We start from the raw sequence: 17,860 nt of genomic DNA, 5'->3' as shown, positions 1-17,860 counted from the left end.
AGGTGTATTTCAACCAATAATAAAGTAACAATGAAAATAACACATCATTGTCACAATCAGATTAAAAAGTTTTAAAAATATTGGTAATATCAAGTATTGGTGACTATGAAAGGAATTGGGTATTCATAGACTCTTTTTCTTCATTTTCTTAAAGCAGTCCTTTTAGCACATCTTGCAATGCTGGTTTGGTGGAGGTGTATTCTTTTAGCCTTTTTTTGGTGGGGGGGTGTCTGGGAAACTCCTTATTTCACCTTCCATTTTAATTGGGAGCCTTGCTGGGCAGAGCAATCTTGGTTGCAGGCCTTTGCTTTTCATTCCTTGGAATCTTTCTTGCCATTCCCTTCTGCCTTGCAGTGTTTCTGAGAAGTCAGCTGCTAGCTGTGTCATGGCTCCCTTATATGTTACTACCTCTTTCTCCCTTGCTGCCTTTAGGATTCTTTGTTTGTCTTTGATATTTGTCATTTTAATTATGGTGTGTCTTGGAGTGGGCCTCATTGGGTTCCTCTTGAATAGCACCCTCTGTGCTTCTTGGACTTGTGTGACTTCTTCTCTCTGCAAATGAGAGAAGTTTTCCATCATTACTTTTTCAAACAGGTTCTCTATCTCTTCCTCATCCTCTTCTCCTTCTGTTATCCCTATTATATGGATATGATTGCTTTTCACGTTGTCCCACAGTTCCCTCTATGCCTGTTCATTCTTTTTTAGTCTTTTTTTCATTTTCTTGCTCTTCCAGGGAGCTTTTTTCTACCTTATCCTCCAGCTCACTGATTCGATCCTCAGCTTCATCTAGTCTGCTTTTGAATCCTTCTATTCTGTTCTTCAATTCAGAAATTGTATTCTTCATTTACTCATATCTCTTGTTAATAGTTTCTATGTCCCTTTTCATGTTGATATAGATTGCAGTAAGTTCCTCATAGTTTCCCTGGAGTCTTTGTAATTCTCTCTGAGCTCACTGAGCTTCCTTCAAATTGTTTTTTGAACTCAATATCTGATAGTTTACTTATCTCTATTTCATTTGGTTCTCTTTCTGGCAATTCCCCCTTTCTCTTTGACTGGCAGTAGGGGGGGGGTGTGTTCTCTGTCTTCCCATTATTTGTGAGACTTGTCTTTTTTGCTTCTGCTTCTTAAATTGATCTGTCTTGACTTCCTGACTTTGTGGTGTGAACTTCTATGTCAGGAGACCACTGTTTTTTCTTTTTTGTCTGTTTGTTTTTTCTGTATCTGCCTCTGATGATGTCAGATGTTGACTGTATCTGATGTTAGGTAGTCTGATTGAGACTTCCAGGAATCTACTGTTCGTGGCTATCTCCTAAAGCTGTTAATCTAGTCACTCTGCACTCAGCAGACTGGCTTAGAGACAACACAGTGCAGGGACAGAGTCCCTCCTTGGGGCAGGCTTATTGGGTCCTCTCACACTCCTGCTGCTCAGGGGTGTGGTCTGCCTGAGCCAGATGGCTGCTGCTGTATAGGGGAGGAGACAGCACCAGGATCCCGCCAGCTACTCTCTCCATTCTCTCCCCAAAGCCTCTGTCTCCAGCCTCTCCTCAAGTGTCTCTAGACCACTCTGCGCCTTTTTTAGCCAGTGATCTACTATCTATGGCTGCCACTCTGTACTCAGCAGTCAACCTTTAGCACACCCTGGCCAGGGTTGAGTCCCACCTGTGGGTGGGACAATTGTGTCCTCTCATGCTGTTGCTGCTCAGGGAAATGGTCTGCCTGAGCAAGATGGCTGCTGCCATATGGGGGATGAGTCAGCACCAGGATTCTGCCAGCTACTCTCTCAGTTCTTTCCCCAAAGCCTCCTTCCCCAATCTCCCCTCTGGCATCTCTAGCACACTCTGCCCCCACCTTTGCCAGAGACCAAAGTAAGTGGCTGCAAATAAAAATTTATGTGTTGGTCCTTTAAAAGGATCTTTGCAACTCCTGCTGTCCATCTCTGGCAGAGAGCATCCCTGTTGCTTTTCTCAACTGGCTATTTTCTGTGTACATTTTGGTCTCTGGTGCTGTACGCTGGAGATCCACACTTATGGTTTAGATCCTGCTCTTCTCAGGGAGATGCAACTGGCTGTTACAATACCCTTCTGGTGCTGCCACCTATGGGCACACTCCTTACCACACTCCTTACCAGTTAGGTTGTGCTAAAGCTGATTCTTCTGTCTGTCCAAGGTTATAAATTGCAATTACTTGTTTATTTAACAAGTCATACCTTCTAGTATTTGTTTAGTTCTATACCAATTTAGTGAGTAAAGGCTTAGGAAACATGGAATTCAGACCATATATATTAGATTCCTTTTCTGTACCAGTTTCTGGGCTGGAGACTGGAAATAGAAACATGAATAAGATATATTGGTCCTCTGGGCTCAGCATCTGGTAGAGGCGTCTGACTGGTAGAAAGTAGCTATGATGTAGTGAGTTAGGCCTTGATATAGGCAGGATAGAGCTTGTCTCCATATTGCCCTCAAACCACAAATTGCACCCTGTGCACTCAATGTCAGGTACTTCTTTCTCTTTGTTTAATTATGAGTTTGTTTTCCTCTCTTTTCCATAATCTTGAGGATAGGAATCATGTTTATTATCTTTTTATTCTGAGCACAATTAGCACAATTTCTAGCTCAATAAATGTTGAACTGATAGAGGTATGTGCTTTGTGAGAGCACAAAGAGTGAAAATGATGGTCAGGGAGAGTTGGTGGTTGTCAGGAAACACTTCACCGAGAAGATAACATTGTAGTAGGATTTTGAATAATAACAAGAGGTTCTCCATTGCTTGATTATTTGTGACTTTTCCAAGAATGTCCTGCCATCTTTTTGCTCTGTTGTTTTCTTTACCTGAAATACTCTTCTCCACCTTTTCTAAGAGGTGAGCTCTTATTGACCCTTCAAAGATGTGCTCAAATATTTTTCCCTCTACTTATATTTATGGAGGATTTGCATTGATGGAGAAAAGGGTTTGTAGTGGGAGAATAGGAGAAGGGTGTAGAAGGAGGAGAAGAAGATAGTAGAATAGTTCTCTGCAGTTCTAAGGGGAAAACAAGTTTTGAGTCGTTGTGTTTAGGGAAGGTAAAAGTCAGAAGTTACTGTAAATGTTCAAGAGCTCCTCTGAGTGATTTTGGACATAGGATAGCTGATTTGGGGTGGGGCACAGGTGATGTGGTGTGGCCCAGATGGCACAAGGGAGCCCTTCACTCTGCCTGGAATCGGCACTGATGCTTTGGGGAATCTCCTGGGCCAGCATTTGCATCATGGATATTGATGTTTTTAAAATAGATAAGACATTGAAGTTTACTCTAAGTGGCTCTTCCAGAAGCCGATATGGAGGACTAGAACCAGAAGAGAAGATTGAAAATTGGGAAGATGCCTAATGACTGCAAGTGGAGGGGGCTGCTTTGGTGGCCCATGAGAAGCATCCCTTTGGGGACATTTATAAGTCACTTGGGCACCAATTGGAGCATGGAGATGGTGCAGAGGTCCTTCCCATTTTCTGGTGAGGATGTCAAGTCAACAGATATTTGAGGTATGTTTGTTGACATGTTTTATTCATTGGATGATGTGTTTCTGGAACATGAATAATGTCTTAGCTTTACTGGCCCCAGAACCTGAGCCAGGGAGCTCAGTGAATGCTAAATAGACTAAGATTAGAATGTCAAGTTTCTTAAATGATTACTGAATAACTTTTTGAAAGGTATTTAGGAACATGGAATACTTTTGAGAAATGGGAAGGTATACAGAAAGTGTTTTAGAAAGGAGAGGAGTAAGGTAGGACTGAGTTGATTTTGAAAAAGAGAGAAAAGTCAGAAAAACTTTGGGATTTCTAATGTAGGGGACTGGCTTACGCCTGTCTACAGGAAAGAAGGATATAGTAGGCTGTTTCACCTCAGCATGAAGCAAGTTCAGAAGGAGAGTTGGGGCTGATTTTTCAAAAGACTTAATAGAAAAGGGAAAACAAACATAGGGCAGGATCTTAAAAATGACTAGTGAAAATGACTAGTGAAAAGCATAACATACCAAAACTTAAAGGATGCAATGAAAATAGTGTCCAGAAGGAAATGTATACCTGTAAGTGCCTACACACACACACACACACACACACACACACACACACACACACACACACCCCTCCTCAAATCAATAACTCAACTTTACATCCTAAGGACCTAAAGAAAAGAACAAAAATAAACCTAAAGCCCCCCCCCAAAGGAAACACCAAAGATTACAACAGAAATAACAAAAATAAAGGACCAAAGACCCATAGAGAAAATCAACAAAACCAAAATTTGGTTCTTTTAAAAGATTAACACATTTGACATACATTTAGCTAGATTAATTAGAAAAAAAATAGAGACTGCTAAAATTAGACTTTTGGCCAAGATGGAGGTGTAGGTAAATATGCTTTGCCTCCTTGCACAGCCTAAAGGACAACTACCAATTTAAAAACAAAAAACATCCAGAACTTCCAGAAAATCCAACTGTTTGGAAGTCTAACAACCAAGGAATTAAAGAAGAAACATTCATCCAGACTGGTAGGAGGGGTGGAGTTGGGTAGCTAGGGTGGAGAGGATGCAAGGCAAGGTGGCAGCTGGTAGACAAGGTGGCCCCACATTTGCATGCAGATAAACCAGGAGGAATACCTGGGGAGTGAGACAGATAGTACAAACCGGGGTTCTGGTGTGGAAAAATAAATCCTCAAAACCTCTGGCTGTAAAAACGTGTGGGGTTGTGGCAGGGAGAGAAACTCCCAGTCTCACAGGAGAGTCTTTTGGAGGGACCCATGGCATCCTAGACTATACACAAACCCAGCCACCTGAAAATCAGCAACAGAAGGACCCCATTCACTTGTGGATAGTGGGTGGAAGTGACTGAAAGCAGGACGAAAGCTGAGTAAGCAGTATTGTTTCCTCTCTGACCCTTCCCCCACAGGCAGTGCCAAAATGCCATGAAGTGGGTTGCCCCCCGCAAGGAGAATACCTAAGGTTCTGTCCCTTACAATGTAACAGGTACAGTAAGACAAATAAAAATGGCCCAAATGAAAGAACAAATCAAATTTCCAGGAAAAGAATTAAGTGATGAAGAGATAGCCAACCTATCAGATGTAGAGTTCAAAACCCTGGTAATCAGGATACTCACAGAAATGGTTAAGCATGGACGCAAAATAAAGGAAGAAGTGAAGGCTATATAAAGTGAAATAAAGAAAAGTAAACAGGGAACCAGCAGCGAAGGGAAGGAAATTGGGACTCAAATCAACAATTTGGAAGAAAAGGAAGAAATAAACATTCAGCCAGAGCAGAATGAAGAAATGAGAATTCAAAAAAAAAAATGAGGAGAGGTGGAAAAACCTCTGGGACAACTTTAAATGTTCCATATCTGAATCATATGGGTGCCAAAAGGAGAAGAGGAAGAGCAAGAAATTGAAAACTTATTCAACAAAACAATGAAGGAAAACTTCCCTAGTCTGGTGAAGGAACTAGACATGAAAGTCCAGGAAGCTCAGATAGTCCCAAAGAAGTTGGATCCAAGGAGGAACACACCAAGACACATCATAATTAAATTACCCAAAATTAAAGATAAGGAGAGAATTTTAAAAGTAGCAAGAGAAAAGGAGACAATTACTTACAAAGGAGTTCCCATAACACTATCAGCTGATTTCTCAAAGGAAGACTTGCAGGCAAGAAGGGGCTGGAAAGAAGTACTCAAAGTCATGAAAGGGAAGGATCTGCATCCAAGATTATTCTATCCAGCAAAGCTATTATTTAGAATGGAAGAGCAGATAAAGAGTTTCCAAGACAAGGTAAAGCTAAAGGAGTTCATCATCACCAAGCCCTTATTATAGGAAATGGTAAAGGAACTTATCTAAGAAAAAGAAGATCAAAACTGTGAACAGTAAAATGACAACAAACTCATGACTATCAATAACTGAACTTAAAAAACAAAAACATAAACAAAAACTAAGGAAAAAACTAGAACAGGAACAGAATCACAGAAATGGAGATCACATGGAGGGCTATCAGCAGGGAGGGGGAGGGGAAGAATGGGGGAAAAGGTACAGGGAATAAGAAGCACAAATGGTAGGTACAAAATAGACAGGAGGAGGTTAAGAATAGTATAAGAAATGGAGAAGCCAAAGAACTTGTATGTGCAACCCAGGGGTATGAACTAAGGTGGGAGGTGGGAATTCTGGGAGGAGGAGGCACACGGTGGAGGGGGATAAAGGCGAGAAAAAAATGGGACAACTGTAATAGCATGATCAATAAAATATACTTAAAAATTACTAAAATTAGAAATGAAAGAGTGGATATTACTACTGTGCTTATAGACATTAAAAAAAGGGATTATAAGAGGATACTGTAAAATAGCCAAATTCCTAGAAACAAACAAATTATCAAGACTAACAAGAATAAATGAAAATGTGAGAGGACCTGTAACAAAAAAAGAGATTAAATGAATAATCAAAGATTTACTGGCAAATGAAAGCCCAAGACCCGATGGCTTCACTGGTGAATTCTACTAATTATTTAAGGAATAATTAACACCAAACCTTCTCAAACTCTTCCTTAAAATCGAAGATAAAACACTTTCTAATTCATCCTATGAGGTCAGCATTACCCTGATACCTTCACCAAAGCCAAAGACACCCCCCCAAAAAAGAAAAGAAAACTACCAACCAATATCCCTTATAAATGTTTGTGTAAAAATCCTCAAAAAAATACTAACAAACTTAATACAGGAGAATTTTAGAAAGATTATACATCATGACTAAATGGAATTTATTCCTGGATGCAAGAGTTGTTCAATATATCAAAGTCAATTAATGTGATACAATGTGAGAATGAAAGAAAAGAAACAATCACCTCAATTGAAACAAAGTATTTAACAAAATCCCACACTATTTTACATTTAAGAATTTAAGATTAGAAGGGAAGTTGTTTTTTTTTTTTTACCTTGGTAAAGGTCATTTTGAAAACCCATTTTATTTAAGGGTGAAAGACTGAAAACCTTCCACAAAAAAACAGGAAAAGACAACAGTACCTGCTTTTACCACTGTTATTCACACTGTACTGGAAGTTCTAGCTAGAAGAATTAAAGAAGAAAAAGAAATAAATGACATCTTAACTAGAAAGGAAGAAGTAAAACTATTTTTATCTTATAGATTGAAAATACTAAAGAAGCCCCACACAAAAAGTCATTAGAAATAATAAATAAATTTAGCAAAGTTGAAGGATAAAAGATCAATATACAGAAATCAGCTGTAGTCCTACACACTAGGAATGAAGAATCTGAAAAGGAAATGAAAACAATCCCATTTACAGTAGCATCCAAAATAATAAAATAGGAATAATTTAACCAAGGAGATTCAAGACTTTATACTTAAAGTATAAAACATTTCTAAAATAAATTAAATAAAAAAATAAATGTAAAGACATCCTATCTTCATAGTTCAGAAGACTTAATAGTAAGGTGGCAATACTATCCAAAGGAATTTATAGGTACAATGCAATCTCTAACAGGACTCCAATGACTTTTATGACCTTTTTTCAGAAATGGAGAACCCAAGTCTCAAATTCATATAGAATTTCAAGGGGCCCCAAATAGCCAAAACAATACTGAAAAAGAGAAACAAAATTGGAGAACTCACACTTCCCATCTTCAAAACTGACACAGCTATAGTAATCAAAATGGTTTGGTGCTGACATAAGATAGATATATAGATATCTATATGGAAGTGAATTGAGAATCCATGAATAAAGAAACACATATGTTTATGGAAAATTACCTTTTGACAACAGTGGAAAGATTGTTCAATGGGGAAAGAAGTTGCTTCAACAAATGGTGTTGGGACAACTAGATATCTACATGCAAAAAAATTAAGTTGGATCCATAATTCACACTTATACAAAAGTTGATTCAAAATATTTCAATGATTTAAATATGAGAGCTAAAATTACAAAACTCTTAGAAGAAAACATAGGTGTAAATTTTTCTGTCCTTGGATTTGGCAATAGATTTTTGGATATGACACCAAAAGCATGAAAAACAGAGAAAAATAGATAAGTTGGGCTTCATCGAAATTAAAAACTTTTGTTTTCAAAGAACATTATTGAGAAAATGGAGTCCCATCTCCACCCAACAGCAAAGGCAGCTTCTTAAAATGCAGTTCTGGGGACTTTCAGTCAAGATGAAGGCATAGGTAAACATGCTTCACCTCCTGATTCAAAGACAGAAAGAATTACAACTAGACCTTAAAACAATGCCCAGAACTATCAGAAAAATCAAGCTATATGGAAGTTTGACAATCAAGGATTTAAAGAAACCACATTCATCTAGAGGGGTAGGAGGGGTGGAAATGCAGGGGTAGGCCAAGAGGCTTGGAGATATGCTGTGTCATGGAGGGGCAGTGGAGGTAGAAGAATGGACAGTCCTGCATTCATGCGTGGTGGATAAAAATTGGGAGGGACACCTTGGGACAAGTGATCCCAGCCCAAGGCCAGACCACAAAGCCCCAGGTTCCAGCACTGGGAAGATAAATCCTCTAACCTCTGGCTGTGAAAACCAGTGGGAGTTGGGGCAGTGGGAAAAAGTGCCAGATTTTTGGGAGACTCTGCTTAAAGAGCCCACAGGGACTTAAAACCTAGGCAAACACACCCCCTCTGGGATTCAGCACCAGGGCAACAACTGGAAGCCTGTGAGCTGCACAGGATGAGTTCTGGGCAAACCTCTAGAAGCCAGGCAGTAGCACTGCCCCTTCTCTGAGCCATCCCCCCAAACAAACCCACAACGCAGTGAAGCAGGTTGCCCCACCCTGGTGATTACCTGTGGCTGCACCACACACAATTTACAGGTGCCTTTTATATAATAAGCCAGGCTACTAAGACAGGGAGTCAAAGGAACTCTATGTACTGCACAGAAACAAATACAGAGAGGCTGCCAAATTGAGGAGACAAATAAATGTGGTCTAAATGAAGGAACAGAACAAAACTCCAGAAAAATAACTAAACAAAATGGATATATCCAAACCATCAGATGTACAGTTCAAAACACTGGTGATAAGAATGCTCAAAGAACTCATTGAGTATGGCAACAAAATAAAAAAGACCCAGGAAAAAATAGTTACACTGAGTGAAACAAAGAAAAATCTACAGGGAACCAACAGTGGGAGAGATGAAACTGGGATTCAAATCAATGATTTGGAACATAAGGAAGAAATAAAGTATTCAACCAGAAGAGCAAGAAGAAAAAAGAATTTTTTGGGGGGGGGTTTAAAAAAAATTTATTATAGAGTTGCCATTCAGAGAGCACAGATTCAGGCAGAAACCCAAGTAGTGTCCCAGCTACAGTGGGGTTTATGGGTAAAGAGAGGGAATAATTACATGAATAAAAGAAAGAAACTTCTATTTGTGCTAACAAACTGAGTTACTCTTTAACTGTACACAGCTGGTTTTCTGTCAGCAGAAAGAGAGTTTATAATCATCTGTCCTTATAGTCAGGATGTCTGCTTCCTGTTAGCTTTGCAAACACTTATTTGTAAGACTATGTTGGTTTGGCCCAGGGAAAGAAATCAACAGAGACAAGAGGGAAGGGGGGGGCAGGGAAAGGGAAGGGAAGGGGAAAGTCAAGGAACATATAGCAAGGACTCATGGACAAAACCAAAGGGGAAGAGCTGAGGGAGGGAAGGTGGGAGGGGACAAGGGAAAGAGGTGGGGGGAAGGCAGAGACAAATGTATTTAAAAAGTAAATAAATTAATTAAAAAAAGATATTTATTAACTCAAATGTATTAATACTTTTATTCAAATAGCTCTAATAGCATTAATCTTTGCTTTCTGATATAACAGAAAAAAGAATTTTAAAAAAATGAGGATAGTATAAGGTGTCTCTGGGACATCTCCAAATGTATCAACATCTGAATCATAGGGATGCCAGAAGAAAAGAAACAGCAAGAAATTGAAAACCTATTTGAAAAAATAATGAAAACAAACTTCCCTAATTTGGTGAAAGAAATAGACATATAAGCCTAGGAAGCGCAGAGAGTCCCAAACAAGTTGGAACCAGAGAGGACCACCTCAAGACACATTATAATTAAAATGCCAAAGGTTAAAGATAAAGAAAGAATCATTTTTAAAAAAAGATTTCATTTATTTATTTTTAGAGAGGGGAAGGGAGGGAGAAATAGAGGGAGAGAAACATCAATGTGTGGTTGCATCTCATGTGCCCCCTGCTGGAGACCTGGCCTGAAACCCAGACATGTGCCCTATATTGGGAATCGAACTGGTGACCTTGTATTCACAGACTGGCGCTCAATCCACTGAGCCACACCAGCTAGGGCTAAAGAAAGAATTTTTTTCTTTTTTTTCTTTAAATTTTATTTTATCTTATTTTATTTTTTTATGGATTATTTTTCTTTAATTTACACACCCAAAACTGATTATTTAACAGTTTTACTGAGAATTCTAAATTTTTTAAAAATTTATTGTTGTTTAGTTACAGTCATCCCTTTTAAAGCAGATTTTTTTAACTATAAATTTTTTTTAATATTTTTATTTTTAATTAATTAATTTGTTTATTTATTTTTAATTTTATTTTAATTTATTTTTTCAAATACATTTGTCTCTGCCTACCCCCCACCACTTTCCCTTGCCCCCTCCCTCCTTCCCTCCCTCAGCTCTTCCCCTTTGGTTTTGTCCATGAGTCTTTGCTATATGTTCCTTGACTTTCCCCTTCCCTTCCTTTTCCCCACCCCCCTCCCTCCTTCCCTCTTGTCTCTGTTGATTTCTTTTCCTTTCAGTGTTGCCGGTCTTATTTTCCTTGCATCTTTGTATTGTTGGTTAGGTTCCGCTTATAGGTGAGATCATATGGTATTTGTCTTTCGCCCCTTGGCTTATTTCACTTAGCATAATGCTCTCCAGTTCCATCCATGCTGTCACAAAATTTAGTAGTTCTTTTTTTCTTTCTGCTGTGTAGTATTCCATTGTGTAAATGTACCATAGTTTTTTGATCCAATCATCTACTGATGGGCATTTAGGTTGCTTCGAACACTTGGCTATTGTAAATTGTGCTGCTATGAACATTGGGGTTCATAGGTTCTTTTGTATTGGCATTTTGGTATTCTTAGTGTATAGTCCCAGCAGGGGAATCACTGGATCAAAAGGCAGTTCCATTTTCAGCTTTTTGAGGAAATTCCACACTGCTTTCCACAGTGGCTGCACCAGTCTGCATTCCCACCAACAGTGGACTAGGGTTCCCTTTTCTCCACAGCCTCGCCAGCACCTGTTGTTTGTTGATCTGTTTATGATGGCCATTCTGACCGGTGTGAGGTGGTACCTCATGCTGGTTTTGATCTGCATTTCTCTGATGGCTAGTGATGCTGAGCATCCTTTCAAATGCCTTTGGGCCCTCTGTATCTCCTCCTTGGAAAAGCGTCTGCCCAGGTCCTTTGCCCATTTTTTGATTGGATCATTTGTCTTCTTGGAGTGTAGTCGAGTGAGTTCTTTATATATCTTGGAGATCAAACCTCTATCTGATTAAAGAAAGAATCTTAAGAGCAGCAAGAGAAAAGGAGAGAATTAACTACAAAAGAGTTCCCATATCATCTGATTTCTCAAAAGAAAGTTTGCAGACAAGAAAGGACTGGCAACAAATATTCAAAGTGATGAAAAGCAAGAACCTACAACCTAGATTACTCTACCCAGCAAAGCTATTATTTAGCACCGAAGAGCAGATAAAGTGCTACCCAGACAAGGTAAAACTAAAGAGTTCATCATCACTGAGCCATTATTACATGAAATATTAAAGGTACTTATTTAAGAAAAAGAAGATCAAAACTATGAAAAGTAAAATGACAGCAAATTCACAACTATCAACAGCTGAATTTAAAAAAACAAATTAAGCAAACCGGAACAGGAACAAAATCAGATGGAGATCCTTTGGAGGGTTATCAGCTGGAAGGAGGAAGGGGGAGAACAGGGGTGGGGGAGATGCAGAGATTAAGAGGCATAATTTGTAAGAACAAAATAGACAGGGTGATATTAAGAATAGTATAGGAAATGGAGAAGCCAAACAACTTATATGCATGGCCCATGGACATGAACTAAGGGCGGGAATGCTGAAGGGAATCGGGTACTGGGCAGAGGGAGACAAAAGGGTAAAATTGGAACAACTGTAATAGCATAATCAATAAAATATTTTTAAAAAATAAAAAAATGAAAAGACAACCTACAGAATTGTAGAAAATATTTGTAAATTGTATATCTAAAAAGTGTTTAGTGTTCAGATTGAAGAACTCTTCTAACTCAACAACAAAAAGACACAAAAATCTAATTAAAAATGAACAAAAACCTTGGACAGACATTTCTACAAAGAATGTATACATTTAAATGGCCAATAAATCCATGCAAAGATGCTAAACATTATTAATCAGGGAAATGCAAGCAAAAAACAATGAGATACTTTTACATCTACTAAAATGGTAGCAGTAATAATAATAATCAGAAAACAATTGTTGGTAAGGATATTGAGAAATTAAAACCCTTGTACATTGCTGGTGGAAATGTAAACTGGTACAGCCATTATGGAAAACTATTTAGTGTTTCCTCAAAAATTTAAACACAGAATTATCATATGATCCAGTAATTCCATTCCTAGTTATATATCCAGAAGAATTGAAAACAGGTATTCAAACAAACTTGCACAAAAATCTTCATAGCAGCACTATTCACAAAAGTGAGAAGGTGTAAATAATACAAATGTCCACCAACAGATGAAAGGATAAATTAAATGTACATCCACACAGTCGAATATTATTAGGCAATAAAAAGGAATCAATTAGTGATAGATGATACAACATGAACAAACCCTGAAAAAACTGTACTAAGTGAAAGAAGTCAGGTATAAAAGGTCAGCTATTGTATGATTTCATTATATGAAATATGTAGAATAGGTAAACCCACAGAGGCAGAAAGCAGGCTGGTTTTTTGAGGGGTAGGGGGAGGGAGAAATGTGGAGTGATTGCTTAATGGATACAGGGTTTCCTTCTGGAGTGATGGAAATGTTTTGGAGTGATAGAAGTGGTGATGGCACAGCATTGTGAATTTGCTAAATTGCACACTGTAAAATTATTATTTTTTTTTGTATTTCATCTTAATGAAAAACAAAGAAACAAAAGTCTGTGTGAACAGAGGCACACTTAGGCTAGACGTGGATTGTAGTCTGAAAGGCATGGAAGGCTGGAGGTCACAGTGAGGACTGACGACAGATTCTGAGAGGTGGAAAGACACAGCTGTTCTTGAAGATAATGACAAAATGTAAAACAACCTTTTGCCTGTGGCGAGCAAGAACAAACACTAGAAAGCCTGGATGATTGGTACAAAGTAGATAACACTGTGCAGGGGAGGGAAATCACTGGATTACAAGAGCCTCCAAGTTTTTGACTCAAACCCCAAAATCATTTGGCTAGTCCATGTGTTGGCTCTGCCTCCATTTATAACCACTGTTCTCTCCGGAAGAGCAGAATGCCTGTATCTGCTTCCTGCAAATGCATTTAGAGAATTAATTCCAATTTCCTCTTCTTGTACCGCCAATATGATTTACATCCCATGAAATCTAGAACTTTGCTACTCAGAGTGTAGTCCATGAAGTAGCTTTGGGGTTACCTGAAAAGCTTGTTATAAATGAAGAATCTTAGCCTCTGTCCCCCCTTATTATAATTTTATTATAATAAGATTCCCTAGTAATCCTAGTAATTTTATGCATATTAACTAACATTTGACAAGCTCCCATCTAGAAAGAATAATGGAGAGACAAATGAGATTCATTTTCCCCAGGGCACAATGATGCCTGATTCTAATTATACCTATTAGGATTATTCTCAATATGGCTTATCTTCCAGCTAAATTTTCTAAAAGGACCAAGTTATGGTGTTTGATTCACTCAAGGGAATGTGGGCTGGCATGAGTCATCGACCTTCATGCTTGTTTTCAAATCTGATTTTATCAAACTCATCACCTTCTCTGTGTCTGTTTCCTCTCAAATTTGTCACCTTCTTTGGCTACACTGTCTAAAATTTCATTGCCTCTACCATGCACCATCTTCTCTCCTCCTTAACATTTATCACCATACAATACATTATTTCACTTATTTATCTTGTTTATAGTTTGTCTCCCCTGTTCAAATGTTAACTCCATGAAGGCAGAAATTTTTGCCTGCTTTGTTCTTGATGTATCTCCAGCAACTTGAACAGTGCCAGCCATCCAGTCAGCACTCAATGAATACTTACTGGATGACTTAATGATTTCACCATTCCCCTCATCCCCATTGCGAGTAATTCTATATCTATGGTCACTCTTACTTCCTTTCTTTTTTCTCTTGTGATCCTGCCATGTTTGTTCAACTTGTCATTGTTTCTCAGAACTATCACAAGACTTGCCACCTGCAAGCTAATGAAATTTAAGCAAGTTATTTATAGTATCATATTTCCTCATGTAAAAATAGGGATAATAATAGTACAGACTGTAATGAGGCTTATGTACATGATACATGTATATCACTTGGTCAAGTGACAGGAAAACAGAATAGACACTCAGTGAATATTAGTTATTTATGTATCTCCTACCCTGGGTTTGTTCCGACCTAGATTTCCTGTCTTGTCTCCTGTGCTGTATGTTTCTGAATCTCATACTTTGGCCCCAATGGACCACTTGTGGTTACCTAAACATGATATACACCTTCATGTTTTACATATAATGAAGAGCAGGGAATGAGAAGCAGGCAGGATTAGATAATTCCTTTCTCTATGCCATATAAATCACTGTTGACCCACCACCTAACTCCTGATTTGTATTAAAGAAAGAGAAAGCTAGAGATCTCTTTTTAAAAAAATAGTCAACAGGAACTAACAAGACTATTTCTAGTGTTTTTTGTGGGTCTAAAAATTTTGGCTAAGTTGATTCATGGATTTTTCAATATTTTAGATGAGGATAGTGAGGCCCAGGAGGAATAAGTAATGTAACTGATGTTATACAGCAAGACAGTAATTGGGCAAAATAATTTATTTTCCCAATCTTAGTGCTTCTGATTTTACAACATGCTGCTGATAAACCCAGGAGTCTTGTCTTAGAAAAACTCATTTCCCATGCCACAGGAGACAGTTCCCTTAAATGCAGACACAATTTAAGTTGGTAACTGAAATATTTAACATTCTAAATTGAGAAGAGGTAGCAGCTTATCAGTCACCACTGTGAGCCCAACTCAGGCCCTTGGCAGAGGCACAGACAGACACTTATATATAGGTGACTGAGAGTCAGAAAACTGCACAAAACCAGCGAAACACTCAGAAACTACATGGGTCCATTTAGGCATTTACCTGGGCCAAGGAAGGAGACAAGCGTGAGAAACCGGATCAGTGAAATCATGCTCTTAGCCCTGGAGACTGCTGCTGGAGACTTCATGGCAGTCAAGTTCATTCTGTAGTAATTTGAAAGTACTTCTTACTGAAACTTCCCCTTCTTCTCAGAGGCGTGGCAATGTAACAGGCGTGGAACGAGGTTCAGTACAGGGTACAGGCTAAAAAGCCCCAAAACCCCTCCACAAGCCTAGCTGGGGGTGCTGGGAAGAGCAGCAGCACAGAGATTGAAAGTTACTTTGCCTATCAATAATAGCAGGCTAGCTTCACAGGAATACTGAGTAGTTTGCCTGGACCAGGGAGATGGGAGTGACTTTGACCCATGATGAAGAGCTGGGAGGTGGCTCCCTGGTTATAGTGATGGTTTGCTGAATCCATATAGTGATGGTTTGAGGCCATGCCTGCCCAGATGAACTATGGCACCCAAGAAAGGTGGAAGATATGGGAGAGCTAGCAGGTGCAGCTGATTGTGGGAGGAGTCAGAAATGGGGTTAGGGAGGAGGATCCAGGCTGGGATTTAAACAACACGTGGACTGCCATGTGTGACAGGAAAATGCAGGACCTTTTGGGACCATGCAAGTCAAAAGAGGGTGAAAGGACTCTTGCTGACCAGCCATGAGGAGGTACCAAGTAATTTTGGATTAAGAACTGGAGATCATGATCACAGCAACACAGCTGATGGTGCTGGGAACCACAGGAGGCCTGTCCAGATGAGCATGGATTGTTGGGGGAACCGGAAGTGAGCTGTGGAGTTCTGATTTTTTTTTTCCCTTCTGGAAGGTGATACTTCTGACTGGCATGCTTTGAGACTGGCCTGACTGGGAAAAGAGGGAGGGCAGGACTGGGTGTTTGTGGGTGTTCTTTGTATCTATAGGAAGCAGAATTCTGCCATTATTCTAAACCTGTATAACTTTTGAATAAATAGTTCCTTTCCTTTTTTACCAAACTGTGGCATTGAGAGCCATAGTTTTAATTGGCGGTGAGCAAAAGAACCCAAGAACAAAAGACTCACTGGGAGTTTCTGTTTCAGTAAGGAGTCTTTATATACACAAGCAGTCTGAATTTTATTATTATTCAACTTACATTTATTTTTCTGAGCAAAGTACAAAAATCTTAAGTGTGCAATATGAATTGGAATTTTCACTTTCCATTCACATGATTTTTTCATATTTTTGTATTTTTTATTGTGGTGAAATAACCTAAATTACATATTGTGATCACATAACCTAAATTTTAGTGTTTTACCTATACAATTCAATGGCATCAACTATATTCACAGTGTTGTGCAACCACCAACATTATCAATTTCCAAAATGTTTTAATTACCTGTGATATTACAATTCATAAAAAATATATTTGGTCATTCAGATGACCAAAATATATTTCTCAAGTATATTTGGTCTTTGCCCATGGTTCCTGGCTCATGGCTCTCAAAACCCTTGGAATTTTCTAAGCCACTAGATCAATTAAAGCATCTTTCATTTCACTGTTTAGTCTCTTGTCCTCATTGTAACCATGCAGAAACCTCATGTCTCTTCATTTCTTTAATATGACCTTTTATTCTTTCTTTCCTTTTGATTCCAATTGGCCTTGTCCAGTATGATGGTACCATGACTCACCTGCTTCCCTCTTTCCATACACATTTACTCCCTGAATCATTAAGTCCTTAGGACATCAGATTCTGGTCAGCATCAAAGAGTCTTAAGAATGAAGCCTAAGGTCTGTTGACCACAGAAACAAAATTTCCATTGAACTAAAGATAATATGTAGGCCTCAGCTGTGTTTAAGCTCTAGATCCCAAAAAGCAAAATCACCCCACCAACCACATCCTTGCAAAGCCAGATGAATGACATCATGGCTGATACCAAGATTAGATGCAATGATCAACTACCCTCTTCCTTAGCTCTGACCAGTTACCATGATTAATGATCCCCCACTGACTCCCCCCTCCCCACAAAACACATCACCAAAAAACCATTGGGAGTCAGATCTTAGAGCATTAGCTCACCTATGTCTCTGGGTTTGGTGTCATTTCCTTAAATAAACCTTTACTTTCTTTGCTGCATAGTCCTCTAAATTGTTTGGGCTTTGATATGTGCAGACAAAAAAACCGCTTTGGTTTGGTAGCAGTTTTGGTGCCTAACATGGGGCCTTTATATTGGTAGATTAAGTGACCTCTGGCCTGGGTCTTGCCAGCAGCTTCCTACCTAGCAGTTGTCCAGACTAGTTGTCTTGAAGGTGGGACCTGGGCAGTTGTCCACAGCTGGGTACTCTGACCAATGTACAGCACTTTTAGTTGCAACATAAAAACAAGGGGTTTTGGAAAAGGTCTGGACTTGGAATCTGCTCTGATTTTGAATACTACGCAGCAGAAAGGAAAATAGAACTACTAAACTTCGCGACAGCATGGATGGAACTGGAGAGCATTATGCTAAGCGAAATAAGCCAGGGGGCGAAAGACAAATACCATATGAT

The 17,860-nt window shown here is 39.0% G+C and overlaps 1 protein-coding gene across 1 annotated transcript in view; it reads right to left on the bottom strand.

Moving 5' to 3' along the window:
* Nucleotides 1-15,446, bottom strand: part of SLAMF6 (SLAM family member 6) — a 33,079-nt gene extending 17,633 nt beyond the window's left edge. The window contains exon 1 of the mRNA XM_054563045.1: nt 15,347-15,446. Within this exon, the coding sequence (XP_054419020.1) occupies nt 15,347-15,446 (100 nt within the window). The remainder of the gene's footprint in view (nt 1-15,346) is intronic.
* Nucleotides 15,447-17,860: the final 2,414 nt, after the last annotated feature.

The sequence above is a fragment of the Pteronotus mesoamericanus genome, unplaced genomic scaffold (genome assembly GCF_021234165.1).
Source record: "Pteronotus mesoamericanus isolate MK-2021 breed Mesoamerican mustached bat unplaced genomic scaffold, CSHL_Meso_final scaffold_705, whole genome shotgun sequence".
Lineage (NCBI taxonomy): Eukaryota > Metazoa > Chordata > Mammalia > Chiroptera > Mormoopidae > Pteronotus > Pteronotus mesoamericanus.
Note: the sequence above shows the minus strand (reverse complement) of the source record. Positions and strands in the feature narration are given on the sequence as shown.